This window comes from Papio anubis, chromosome 4 (genome assembly GCF_008728515.1).
Source record: "Papio anubis isolate 15944 chromosome 4, Panubis1.0, whole genome shotgun sequence".
NCBI lineage: Eukaryota > Metazoa > Chordata > Mammalia > Primates > Cercopithecidae > Papio > Papio anubis.
Window position 1 is genome coordinate 36388739 of NC_044979.1, and position 13633 is coordinate 36402371.

Here is a 13633-nt window from a genome sequence, read left to right on the forward strand (position 1 = left end):
GGAACTACCACTATCCACTACTCAACAAGTTCACTAGCTGTGTGGCCTTCCTCAAGTTGGGGTACTTGGGCTGGAGTGCCAAGACAGCACCGGAAACTAGCAACATTTATTCTCGTTCTCAAAATGTCTGAGACAAATTGGCCTTCTGAGTGTTTATGAAGACCTTTCTCAGAATAGAAGACCAGTTGTTCTCAATTTCAACAGATAATTGAAGAATCCAGCTTTAAAAGGATACTGAGAAACAGGGTGAATAAAGAGGGATTATATTTTATCTTTGATCAGGGCTGCAATATTAGTGGTGAGGTGGGGGCAGAATAGATAGCATACTTTTTGGAAGAAAAGTTCACATTTTCTCATCTTAAGTTCCAACCTATATGTTTTAAATTAAAATCTTTATAAATTTATTTAAAATAACTGCAAACTACTGATGGATTAGATGAAATGTTAGAGAATACGGCCAACTTTGGGCATGTATTTTGCAGAGAAATAGGAGCCCGAAAAAACTAAAATTCAGAAGGCAAAGAAGGGAGAAGAAATCTCTTTCCTATTTCTGACCTCCAGCCACCACTACTCCCATACTGAAACAATAAGAGTGAAGGGCTCAGTTGCGCACCCACTGTGGTGCCATTTAGCTTCCAAGTGACTATGGGAGTCAGGCTTACTTGGAGGAGGCACAGTGAAAAAGACCAAGGGGCACCTGAGCCTCTGCCCCTCTTAACTAAAATAAGGGGATACTGGGATCCTACCATTCCTGCCCCTGACTTTCCTTTTGCCCTGTGTCCCAAGGGGAAATTGGGGGGGGGGGACTGCAAATAGAGTTCCAAAATTTGAATTACTGGTGGCATCTAGAAGAGTTCAAACGTGGGAAGGAGGGGTTGGGAGGATTCAAAAAGCAAATACAGAAATCACATGTATTTTGCTGCTACTGTATTTTACTTCGCCGTCCTCTATTTGAGTTGGCAAGTAGGAGTTGAGTTGACAGCAGGGTCTCTCTTTCAGGAGAGATTGTGGCCTTCACTTAGGGAAACAATAAACTGGAATTTCCTATTAAAGGGCAATGACTTTGCTTTTAAAATGAAACGCTCATGCCAATCAAATAAAAAGGAAATAGATACTTTGGAGAGTGAAGGACCCCAATTATTACCATGCCTGCACCTTTTGTACACAACATATGCTCTTAAGTTTTAAAAAAATCATTCACCATTATTCAGAAATCTAAATCAACATCATTAAAGCCAATTTCTCTTTCTCTCCCTTTTTTCTCCTTCCTTTCCTCTCATTTCAACAGTGGTATGAGAGTTCAGATATTCTCTGTGGTGAGTAAAAAGCTCTGGAAATCAGTTAATGTGCCAACACCGGGAACATATCCAGGCCCATGGTGCGAAAATGAAATATGTGCTGTTGAATTATTATTTTTGTCCTTTAGGTTTACATCTACACCCTTGTATTATGTAAATTTCTGAGAAGCTGTGAATCACAAGGTTAGGTAAAGGAGGGTCCCCCCCAACCCCTCAACTCTCCCCCTCCTCATCCGTCTTCGCAAGCAACAGGAGCCGACCCCATTTAATATTTGAATGATTCTCAGCCTTGTTCCTTTCTTTTTCCGGCTTTTTACCCCAGACCTCAACTTCCCTACCCACCCTCGACCCAACGAGCCGGCAGGAGCCAGAGGCCGCGGATGCAGCCCAGGGCCCCGCAGCTGGCCGCGTTCCTGACGTCAGCCGGCCGGCCCCTCGGGTCACCGTGGCCGCGGGACGCTGTTTGCGAGTTGCCAGCGTCAACATTCGCGCGGGGCGCTTAACGCTTCGCGTTGTTTCCAGGAGACTTTTCCTCTGTGTGGGACTGCTGAGAAAGTATGAGGGCAGGCCCACTGTCAGTGAATTCAAAGAATTAACTGAACTTGAATTAAGAGGAGACAGTGGAGGGGAAAAAAAAAAAAAACCTTCCAAATTAATTTAAAGTGAAAAGGCAATCACATTTTAAAAGGTAGTAAGATTTCTTAATGATGGATCAAGGCTCTTCTTGGGATTTTCTCAGCGTGGATCTTAGAGCCCAACTCTTGAAACATGCACAAGGCGTGCGTGCAGAATCTGGTCTGGGAGAGGCCTAAGGGCGGGAAGGGAGGAAACAGAAGAGCATCCACTTCCATCAAGAAACGGGGGCCAGCCAGTGGCTGAGTGCTTCCTCTTTTACAGTGGCTGTGAAGGCCGGCGGGACGTGGCCACGGGGTATCGCCCTCTTCGGACAGCCATGAAGTCTTCTCTTTTAGAGGACATGCAGGGTTTGACTGGGAGAACTCGGAAATGAAAGGACAAATTGGAGAGTAAAGCCAAAGAAGGGAAGGTAGAAAGGCCTTTCTGTTAAGGTCTGAAACAGGAGAATCTAGTAAGAAAAGTATCTTTGGGACCATCAGGTGACCCCAACTACTCTTAAGCACAGGGCAAAGGGCTTCAAAGGGAGGATTCTCGGAGGAAAGAGGTCGGCTAAAAAATTCACGAAAGGTTTTTGGAAGAGATACTCAGAGATACTCTTCAGACATTCTTAAAATTTGACTTGAGAATGTATTTTCCAGGAAAGTCAAAATGACAGGCAAACCTAGTAAAAAGATGCTCTAGTTCCTCCTTAGGTATGCCACACCCCCAGGCCTGTTTTCTTTCACCTTGCATCTAGATTAAATGACCCTTCAATTACACCCTGAGTCGTCAAAGCAAGTCTATTAGCGAGTGCCTGTTCAAAAACTTTCATCTAGGAGCTCTCCACCATCTGTTACGCAGTCTCTTAAACCGAATCCGGCGCCCCCTCCCGAAACTCTCTGGAGCCTCCCTTGCCATCTCCCCGCCTTGGGGGGGATGGAGCCGCCCCAGGACCTGCGGGAATGCAGAGGAGAAGGGGAGGAGCGCGATCTTGCCCGGGGTGGGTTGCCGGGCCGGCCGGAGCGGTGGTGGTCCAGAGGCCCGAGGTCGACGGGACCTGATCGAAGGCAGCGCCGCGTCGACCGACCCCGGGAGCCAGACGCTTGGGAGCCCCAGCACGGCCGCGGCGCCCAGTCACTGAAGTTGCGCCCCAACTCCCAGCCGCCGCCTCCAAGCTTCTCGAGCTACCGTTCCTGGCCCCTCCAAGGGAGTCTCACAGAGCTCGGTGGCCCTCGGCCTTGCCAACGTCGTTTTAACTGTTTGGAACTCGTGAGCGAGAACCGAGAAGTGGAGAGCCCGGCCGGGGAGTTTTCAGCTTTTCTGTTTCACTTCGGGCTGCTTCTTTTCAAATGGTTCTGCGCTGGCCACCGAATCCAGAATGAGGCGGGGCTCCTCTGCCCCTACGCCAGCAGCGGGAACTTGGTTCCCCTGGGCAGCCGGGGACAGGGGGCGCAGAGGCCGCGGCGATAATGAAGGCTGAGACGGCCAAGGCCAGCGGGTCGGCGCGGGGCGCTCCCGGGCCGGAGTGGCCATCGGTCGGAGTTCAGGAGGTAACTGAATTTATAAGCGGTTCTTACAGATTTCTGGCTCACGGATTTGTATTTACCTCTACTGCTTCTCCATTTCTCTAAGCTCTGTGGTCTCTAAGTTCTTTGTTCTGCGTTATTTGAATTTCTATTACCGACTTTTATTTCATGGGATCACTTAAGGAAGTTTGAAAATAACATTCAAAAATGCTTCAAACCTCGTGGGTAGTGTCAAGGAAAGAGTCGAACTGTGTCTTGAATATGGTTTGTGTGTGTGTGTGTGTGTGTGTGTGTGTGTGTGTGTTTAATTTTGACTACAAACAAAATGTCTTTAAAATTGTCTAGGGACTGCTACAAAACGCTAATCAACTAATTGCACGAAAACTTTTTTCTATCATTGGAGGCGAATATTTCAGTGTAGAGCAATAGAGCATGTTTGGGCTATCTTCTCATTGTTCACCTTCCAGATTTCAGTAACACCCTTGCAAGTGACAAGCAAAACTTTGCTGGGTTTTGTTGCTTGACGCTGTTGCTCCACAGTAAAGGTTGGATAAACTGGGTTACTTGTTTTATAAACTTCTTTTTTCCACAAAGTCCAGCCCTGAGTCGTAGCCTCTCAGTCTGGAGGGACACACCTCACAGGCCTGTGGGAATGGGTGAGAAAAATCTCAGCATTAGTGGAGGGTCAAAAACAAACCGAGTCCAAGTGATGGCTGTCTGCATTGCCTGCTGCCTCATTAACAGCTCTCACATTTGGGCTCTTCATTTTCTTTTACAAACTGATTTGCTAGGTAAATGCTGTTTTGAGAGAAATAATTTCACTGAGTTTAAATGAAATCCTAATATAAAAGACATAGTAACAACAAAGGTCAATAGACAAACAACCCACCCTCACACTTCTTCCCCCAAAGAGAGGAGGGCTCTGTGAGTTAACCAACCCTTCCCACACTTACAACCTGTGATATTGTCCTTCACAGGCTTTAGGAAATTAGCAAGAATTCTTTATTTGCTACCAAACTAACTAAAAGCACACTGGTAGCCTTAAATTTGAACTTGTTGCCAAAATGTTTGCTAATGTGCTGGAAAGTTAGTTCCCGTTGTGTATTAAGTAATCTGAGGTACTCAAAAACTCTTTCCTTGAACGTTATAGACCTTTGCTATTTGTGTCCCATCCCATCACCCTCCCTCCATCACACACCAAAAGAAATAACCAAAGACCAACCAGAGATAAAGACTATGAGCAGAAAATGTACCGGAATTTTAAAATGTGTTTTTCCTTCTAGAAATACAGTATGTTGCATTTGGTGCTATGTATTAAACAGGAAAAAGTGTAGATGTGCTTGAGTGTCAGGGCTGAGGTGGGGGGTGAGGTCAGAATAATAATAATGCCTTCGTCTCCCCTCCCTTAGCTCACAAGCTAAAGCAAAGAGAAAGCAGACTGTTGTTCTGCTAGGGGTCAGAGATGTTGAACAGGCCAGAAAACTCTAAAAACATGACCAGGGACAAGTCAATGAACTAGGCAGAAAGTGGAATTAGTTATAATATTTTCCAATCCATTTTTAATTAAAAAAAATCAATAGCATTTTGTGACATATCAAAGAACAAGAGATTAGAGATTATGGCTTATTTGGTAATGTATGGCTCTGTTATCTTATTACCTTTAATTTCGAATTGCAGTCACCATAGGCAGAAACTGCATTTGCTTGTGATAGGGACTTCAACAAAAAGCCTGTGAAAATTATGCACGTTTTTTAATAATAGCAAGAACACAGCTTAGAAAGTATTGAAGTCAAAATTAGATACCTTAGAAAGAGAATTTTAAATTGCTTTAGAAGAACAGGACTTTTTCTTATTTCTAAAATAGATCTTAACACAGAGTTTGTTATCTGGCCTCTTTATATTATGAACTGCTGTGGTTTCCTCAGGATATTTCATAAAGGACGAACTATACACTTAAACTCGCCTTCCATCAGGATTTGAGGTTATAAATACTGCCTTTCCATGGATGGAAAGGGGAGGCACACTTAATCATCAGTTCTCAGAAGAAAAAAAAAAGAGGGATTATAGGATTCTCAAAGAAAATCGAAAGAAACTGTAAGAGTTTCTATTTTGTCATTAAGAAAACAAACAAGGCTCCCTTGCATTTGTTTTAGTAAATTAAAAAATACTTCTGTTGAAACATTTTGAAAGCTTCTGAATTTGCTGAATATACTCTGTTCTTATTGCTTTTTTTTTGTCATTTTCAAATATATTTGTAAATAAAGCACTGGACAGATTGGACAGTAAGACAGAAGCCCTTTCTAAATACATTTTGTGTTTTATGACAATTCTTATTTAATAGAGATAGTATTGCTAATTAACACGTGTTTTTGGTTAGGTTTTGAAAAAATTAACAAATGTTGGATATCAAGGCCTAGAGTTGTAAAGCATCTTTTCAGTCTTTAGTAAACTCAAGGCCATCTTAAAGGAAGAGTATAATTGATGCTTTGCCATATTTGTGTTAACTCAAATGACATTTTCAAACACTTGCCAAAAGGGCAAATCCTGAAAAGACCAGTGAAAAGCAAATTGCTGAAATATAAACTATACAAAGCATGCATACCTCTTAGCCAATATTTTTTCCTTTTTAGTTTTGTATACACCAAAGGAGAAATTTACAGAGGTCAAATAAAGGCTCTTTTGCAGTTAAGGAGAGGGGAGGGGGAGGAGAAGGGGAGAGGGAGGGACACACCACAAGCGTAAAACAAACTGGTGGCATTCAGTCAAGAAGGCAGGTAAGGCTCCAGAGGCCGGCGAATTGTGCACAAGTCAGCTGGACTCTCTAAAGTCTTCCAGAGCTGGGCTGTTTTCGCGCTTCTTGGCTTTTTCCTTTCATCCTAGCCCTGTGGCGGAGGAGTGCAGCAGGAGGGGGATTTTTTCGCTGTTGGGAAGTGGCAGGTAGGAAAAGGAATCTGATCCGGCCCAAAAGTCAGCAATTAAAGTCTTAACCGCGACCCATCTGTCGTGGGACAGAGAACCTCCCCACCCCCCTTTGCCCCAGCAAAGCCCTTCCCGTGCCCTTTGTCTGAGCAGGGGAAAGGAGGAGACTAGTTCTGCGGCCCCAACAGCAAAAGGCAAGAAAATTTCCAGCGCTGACCAATACTGAGTGTCTGCGCCTGGTCCAAGTACAACTCCGAAGCGCCTCTCGGGGGTGTGGTGCCTCTTCGATTGCTCTGCCCAGGTGCTATGCCCCGTGGCCCCAGCAAAAGGAAAGAACATCTGCAGCCTGGGCGAATCCAGAGTAGGTGCACCCAGGCCAAGGACGGTTCCAAAGCGCTGCCCTGGAGTGTAGTGCCTCTTTGCCCGCTCCCCCCGGGTGCTCTGCGCTTCTCTGCTGCATCAGTTGCCCCAGTCTGAAGCCACCTCGCGACCTGAAACGAAGCATTCCCAGGCCTAGCTGCTGAAGCTGGTCGTATTCAGCCAGACCTCTCCCCCATCTTGCCCCTTGGCTGTCCTCAACTTCCAGTAGGACTCACTCCCCCTCCCCCATTTCTTCAGCCTCTGAGTTTTCCCACCACCCACCCAGCGCCGCTGCCTTTCTGTTAGACATCAGGCGCGTTCCCAGCCCAAGCTCTCTTCCTTTCCACTCCTCTTGGCTCTCGGGGCAAAGGCGGAACTGATTTTCGCGGAAAGCTAGAGAGGGGCGGAGGGGACCGGGTGGCTTGCCTGGCATGTGTTGAGAATGGGGTAGAGAGGAGGGAATACTTTGAGGTCAGTTTCCTTCGTTTAAGGTCCAGTTTCTTTCCTTTGAGTGAAATTGGACAGGCACTTAATAATCCCAGGGTTTCTAGTCCGCCGTTATCCAGCCTTCCGGGGCCAACCCTTTTCAGAGCTCTAGCAGAAGGACGCCCCCACTACACTTGGCCCAATACCTGACACCCGCCACCACCTGTTTCACAGCCACGTGGGGTTAACTCACCAGGCAGATGGCACCTTGAGCTGCTGCAGTCGGCTACTCACTTCAGGGTCCAGGCCCCACCGCCCTTTGCTTGCAGTTCTGTGCGCTCCCTTGGCCTCCTCACGCCAGGTCACAGCTGCCGCGTCTTCCAGCTCTGTGCAGCCCTCCGTGAGCGCCTAGCTCCGGGGTTCAGCTCTGCGTGATCGCCGGCTGGCAAGGGACTGCGCCGGGGAAGGTGCGCGCCGCAGCTTCCAGCGCGCTCCTGGACTCTCTTGCCTGAGCGGCGGGAACCCGCACAGTCTGAGCCGCAGCCTTAGGCGTCTTTCCGGAAACTTCCACACACTCCACCGCGCGGCCCCAAGAGTTTGGGCCAAGGCGCCACAGCCGGCGAGTTCTCGGCTGGGGGGCGTTGCACGGGAAATGGTCTCTACGCGCGCTCTTTGGGAGGCACAACTGTAGCTGTGGACACAACTCCGGCGCCGGCAAGTCTGTTTGATGCGCACAGACACCCAGGCTGCAGCCTGCGCTGCTTAGAGGAGTCTTGCAGACACCGGCAGCCGGGGTGGGGATTAATACATTCTGTTTCCCTTTTCCGCTCGGCATTCAGTATTTAAAATGCTCCGGGAGAGCTCTAGCTGAGCGCAGGTACTTAAGAAAGAAATGCTCTTTCCAGACTCTCAATGTAAACTCGGAAGCGTGCGCGCGCCCGCATCTGTGTGTATCCTGGGTGGGGTCCGATCGAGTCAAGGTTTCTTGTGGTGTAACACCCGATTATACCTTGCAGCTCCTCAACTTTGTGGATGAAAGTGCGACTTTCCCAGGCCGATTGCCGTGGGCATTGCCTTTACAAAACCACAAACACTTAACAAGCCTCCCAAGGCTTTTAATTCTCAGGGGCGTTTTGGGAGGCCAGTTACCTGCTGGCGTCTTCTCAATGGTCCAGACTCAGTTCGGGCCGCGGAGACTCCGGGATTCCGGGAGCCGGCAACCCCGAGCCCTGGAGGAAGAAAGAGGTCTGCGGAGGTGCCACAGACCTGACCCCGGCCCACCCCGGCCCGGCCAGGCCCAGCGGAACCAAGCAGCGAAACCTCGGATTTCGCCGCCTAGGCTTCCTGGACGAGGCTTTCTGGAGCTTGGCGTTTGATAAATATAGCCTGGCGTTTGCCCCTGAATTAGACTCCGTTTCCTTATTTAGCCCTTGCACAATGATTTTAGATGATGTCACTTAGAGCTAAACGAGAAAATTGATCTCAGATTTGCTTGGCCTCTAAAGCCTGGTTAAGCAGATTGAGAATTAGAAAGACAGAGGAAGCAAAAGGGGGGTGAGGGTGGGGGAGGGCGGAGGGTAGTGATGTGTGCGCCGCAGAGTGTGCGCGCCGAGGGGAGGGCGCGCCAAGCGGGTGAATGCGCCCCCGCCTTTTCTGGGCGGGGAACCTCACTCACCAATGAAAAGTAGCTACTGACTGCAGAGGAAAAAAAAAGTTTTCCTGTTGACTGTTGGAAGCGAATTGAGCAATTATCTAGTTTACCTTCTCCTCTTGGAAGTTAACGATTGGCGAGATCTTGGCTGCGTTATTGACACAACACTTTCTATTGATAGAAATAAGTAGTGATTGTCCCCGAGTCATTGGTGCGCCAAGAACTCTGCGATGGGCTGGCAGGAGTCCATTGGGCTGGGCAGGCAGGTTCGGCTGGTGATGCTGGGGAGGAGGAGGAGGAGGAGGCTACTGGTGGTGATGGTGCCCGTCCCCCTCTCCACAGGTCTGTGACAAGCAGGGAACAAGGCAACGGACGGCGCAGCCCAGCCCCGGCTGACGGACGCTGGCGACTCAGACATGGACAGTAGCTGCCACAACGCGACTACCAAAATGTTAGCGACTGCTCCAGCTCGGGGCAACATGATGAGCACGTCCAAACCCTTGGCTTTCTCCATTGAACGAATCATGGCGCGCACCCCCGAGCCCAAGGCCCTGCCAGTCCCCCACTTCCTGCAGGGAGCCTTACCCAAGGGGGAACCCAAGCACTCTCTGCATCTCAACTCGTCGATTCCCTGCATGATCCCTTTCGTGCCTGTGGCGTACGACACGAGCCCCAAGGCAGGAGTGACGAGTTCCGAGCAGCGGAAGGCCAGTCTGGAGGCCCCGGCTGCGCCCGCGGCGGTGCCCTCGGCGCCGGCATTCAGCTGCAACGACCTGCTCAACTGCGCACTGAGTCTCAAGGGCGACCTGGCCCGCGACGCGCTGCCGCTGCAGCAGTACAAGCTGGTAAGGCCGCGTGTGGTCAACCACTCTTCATTCCACGCCATGGGCGCCTTGTGCTACCTGAACCGAGGTGACGGCCCGTGCCACCCGGCAGCCGGCGTGAACATCCACCCGGTGGCCTCCTACTTCCTCAGTTCCCCTTTGCACCCGCAGCCAAAAACGTATTTAGCCGAAAGGAATAAACTGGTGGTCCCGGCGGTGGAGAAATACCCTTCTGGAGTAGCGTTCAAAGACCTGTCCCAGGCTCAGCTGCAGCATTACATGAAAGAAAGCGCCCAGCTTCTGTCGGAAAAAATCGCGTTCAAAACCTCGGACTTCAGCCGAGGCTCTCCTAATGCCAAGCCCAAAGTTTTCACTTGCGAAGTGTGTGGAAAGGCAAGTACTATGCAAAACGGAGATCCCTTCCTTCCTTCCCTCCTTCCCTCCTTCCCTCCTTCCCTCCTTTCCTTCCTTCCTTCCTTCCTTCCTTCCTTCCTTCCTTCCTTCCTCCCTTCCTTCCTCCCTCCCTCCCTCCCTCCTCCTTTCCTTCCTCCCTTTTTAGTATTTTGGGGGTAATTATTTGTATACACTTTTTGTAAGATTCTCTTCCTCCTACCCTCCCTCTGCCCAGTTTGATTTCAAAGTTACTTGTTCGGCTAACCTGTTCTATGTGTGTTTAATTTTAAGGTCTTTAATGCGCACTATAACTTAACCCGTCACATGCCAGTGCACACAGGAGCCAGACCCTTCGTTTGCAAAGTGTGCGGAAAAGGTTTCAGGCAAGCAAGCACCCTGTGCCGGCACAAGATCATTCACACGCAGGTGTGTTCATCTGTCTCAATTTCACCTCGTTTGCTTCGGAACTGTTTGCAGAAAAACAGTTGATAAAGCCTTAGTCCTTAGGATAAGGTTCGTTTAAAACGTGCTAGCTGAACAGGGGTGAATGCCATATATTGTTTGCTTTTGTTCTGCCTTGAAAGTGTTTAAGCATTACTGTGTTTTGAGCTTGCAAAACTTCACATAATTAGAAAATATCTAAATGTCTCTGCTTTTCCTTTCTCTTGCTTAGGAAAAACCTCACAAATGTAACCAGTGTGGCAAAGCATTTAATAGAAGTTCTACTTTAAACACTCATACCCGAATACATGCGGGCTACAAACCGTTTGTGTGTGAATTCTGTGGCAAAGGGTTTCATCAAAAAGGTATGGAAACCAGGAAATGTTGTCTCTCATGGTTAGTCTTACCAAAAGCGATGCTTAATATTTTCGGGATGTTTTAGAAGACGATGTTTAAAGTGTAGTTATGTGGCACATTTGTTGCCATTCTAACCCCCTACCCGAAGTCTGATTAGTATTAGAGAAAGCATGATTCATAAAACAAGGGTATATTTTTTAACTGCATGCTCTGATTCTATGTAATTGGACTGATAAATGTGTATTAAAAATTTAAAGGAAACGGCATCACTGTTGATGCGATGTTTGAAAATAAACTTGGGGAGACAAGTGCAGGCACGGATAGCAGCCCTGCACTGGTTGTGGGACCCGTGGCGGTTCTTCTGCTTGCCTGGCGCTACCTTAGACGTGTCTGCTCCTCCTTTTTTAGGGTTTTTTTTTCCCCCCCCAGAACCACATCTCTGTCATTTGTGTGTTTCAGGGAATTACAAAAACCACAAGTTGACCCACAGCGGGGAGAAGCAGTTCAAGTGCAATATCTGCAACAAGGCTTTCCACCAGGTTTACAACCTCACTTTCCACATGCACACCCACAACGACAAGAAGCCTTTCACCTGCCCCACGTGCGGCAAGGGTTTCTGCAGGAACTTTGACCTCAAGAAGCATGTCCGCAAGCTGCACGACAGCAGCCTGGGGCTGGCCCGCACGCCAGCTGGCGAACCAGGCACTGAACCGCCGCCCCCGCTACAGCAGCAGCCGCCGGTGACGCTGCCTCCTCTGCAGGCGCCGCTGCCAACCCCGGGGCCCCTGCAGCCCGGGCTCCACCAGGGCCACCAGTGATCGAGGCCAGGGTTCCTTCCAGCCTCGGCCGGGCCCCCACGCTGAGGCAGCGGCAGACTAGAGCTCTTGGTCCGAGTTCGTCTGCAGACCCCGGGGCATGTTGGGCCCCACACTTTAGGGCCAACCAGAAGCCTCTGCATCCCTTGGCCTTTCACCTCTTGCATGCACCTGCTAAATGGTTTTGTGTATTATATTCTATATAGGCACTAACAATTATGAAAAACTTGGAGGGCTTTGTTTGTTTTCTGTTTTTCTTTTTTTTTTTTTTTTAATTTGGAAAGACTTTTCATCTTGGGTGAAGAGATGGTGTTTGTTTTGTTTTGTTTTGTTTAAACAAATTTCTGCTATATTTATTGAGATCTGTATTATTCTACCCGGGAATGCTGCATCATTTTAATTTTATTATTGTATATATTTCCATTGTGTTGATTCTCCCGTCTCAAGATGTCTGCAGGATGTTTATCATTTCCTTCTTTCCTGAAGTAACGAAACACTGTGTGTATGTCATATATACACGCATAGATGTGTGCGCCCATAGGGGTATATTCCACATTCGTGAGCACACACACATACACATTAGATAAGGGTGGTTCATTATGGATGATTTTGAATTTTGGTTTTGATTATTGCACGTGAAAATTGATTCATTGACTGTTGGAAATAAATACTTGGAACATGCTTATTTAATCAACGAACTTTAGGGCTCTGTTCATACTATTCAGCTAAAGATTCCTGACTGTGACCCCCTCATCCATCCTCCTTTTTAAAATCTAAAACCCTGGATTAGTAATACTTAATGTTTTCGTCTGAAAATCTATCAAGTGCAAATAGTTTCTTCTAAATGGTTACACCTTTGGATAAAGTTATGAAATCTGGTAAATTTCAGAAGCAGAAGACATGGAGTTTTCTAACAGAAACACAGATTTGGCTTGGACCACCTGATATGTTCGCAGTGCACAAACAGGAACAACATATCCAGTAGCTGTATGCAATGTACATCTCCTCAAACGCATTACAATCATAGATAGACAGGTGTCTATTGTTTGCATCCTGAAGGCACATACTGACTTATACACAGCTGGCAAAGGGAGCCTCTGTGTTTTTACATGTGTATATATGTTTATAGACGAATATACTTCCATTCAAGGAGGAAACATGGATGAAAACCAAACTGTGGCGGGTGCCAGGTCCTTGAAATGCTTCAAGTGTTAATCAGCGGCTCCGCTGTGAGCTCGGGCTCTGGTGTTTCTAACCGCAAGTCTCTCCTGTTTTCTTGCCAAAACAGTGAAACAACTGCTAAAGACTTTAATTAAGAGGGGTAATTAGTTCAGATTTATCAAAGCCGGGTTGTTATACTATTAGCTGCTCAGTAGAAGCTGCCAGACAAACTCACAGCCCAGCACAGTAGTGCTACTGCAACGGGGCCACATCCTGGGAGGGCGACTGGGGGGAGCGGGCCCCGGGGTCTCCGTCTCGCCGCCTCGGACTCCACCACCCCGCCAGGACTGGGGCCAGCGCGGCCAGCCCCGCAGGCCTCAGGTGCATCTTGGCCCCTCCCCCGGCCCACGCTCTCCCTCCAGGGCTGCTGATGTGGAGAATCCACCATCGGTCCACACCGCGGGCCCAGGTTCTACGGAGTCCGGGGGTCTCCTTTCTGCACTCACCGTAGCGCGGCCTCACAAGCTCCGGGACCGCCCGGACAGTTGCGGGGAAGAAACTTAAATCTGTGGCCCCGCCTCACTTCTGTGCGTCCTGCGGCGCCCAGGAAAAGGTTGCGCAGAACGACGAAAGGCGAGACCGAGACCGGAGATGTGCAGGGGACACTGCTGGGGCGCGGCGGCTGACACCCGAACTCACATTTCATGGCAGGGAAAGACTGACGGCTCTGGTCACCGAGAGAGGGTGACCTGAGTGCTTTTCGACGGCCTAGGAAGCAGGGAGATTACTAACAGCCCCCGTGGGGCGATGGCGGAAGCGTGGGTGAGCGGGCTCCGCGGGGACCCTC

The 13633-nt window shown here is 48.7% G+C and overlaps 1 protein-coding gene across 3 annotated transcripts; it reads left to right on the forward strand.

Annotated features, from left to right (window-relative positions):
- Window positions 1-1948: 1948 nt before the first annotated feature.
- Window positions 1949-12319, forward strand: FEZF1 (FEZ family zinc finger 1). 3 transcript variants are annotated; one of them, XM_009203778.4, is made up of 6 exons: window positions 2013-3463; window positions 9138-9640; window positions 9791-10012; window positions 10304-10438; window positions 10686-10818; window positions 11270-12319. In XM_009203778.4, exons 2-6 carry the CDS (start codon window positions 9212-9214, stop codon window positions 11626-11628), a joined length of 1278 nt encoding a protein of 425 aa, XP_009202042.1. In that variant the 5' UTR covers window positions 2013-3463; window positions 9138-9211; the 3' UTR covers window positions 11629-12319. The 3 variants fall into 3 exon arrangements, with proteins under 3 accessions (XP_031521794.1, XP_017812622.1, XP_009202042.1); XM_031665934.1 differs by lacking the exon at window positions 2013-3463 and adding an exon at window positions 1949-1986 and having other exon boundaries at window positions 9138-10012; XM_017957133.3 differs by having other exon boundaries at window positions 2012-3463; window positions 9138-10012.
- Window positions 12320-13633: the final 1314 nt, after the last annotated feature.

Coding starts and splice junctions, on each gene's coding strand:
- FEZF1 (XM_031665934.1), top strand. CDS start 9,212: ATGGACAGTAGCTGCCACAACGCGACTACCAAAATGTTAGCGACTGCT. Junction 10,439..10,685: donor ACAAGATCATTCACACGCAG/GTGTGTTCATCT, acceptor TCTCTTGCTTAG/GAAAAACCTCACAAATGTAA. Junction 10,819..11,269: donor CAAAGGGTTTCATCAAAAAG/GTATGGAAACCA, acceptor TGTGTGTTTCAG/GGAATTACAAAAACCACAAG.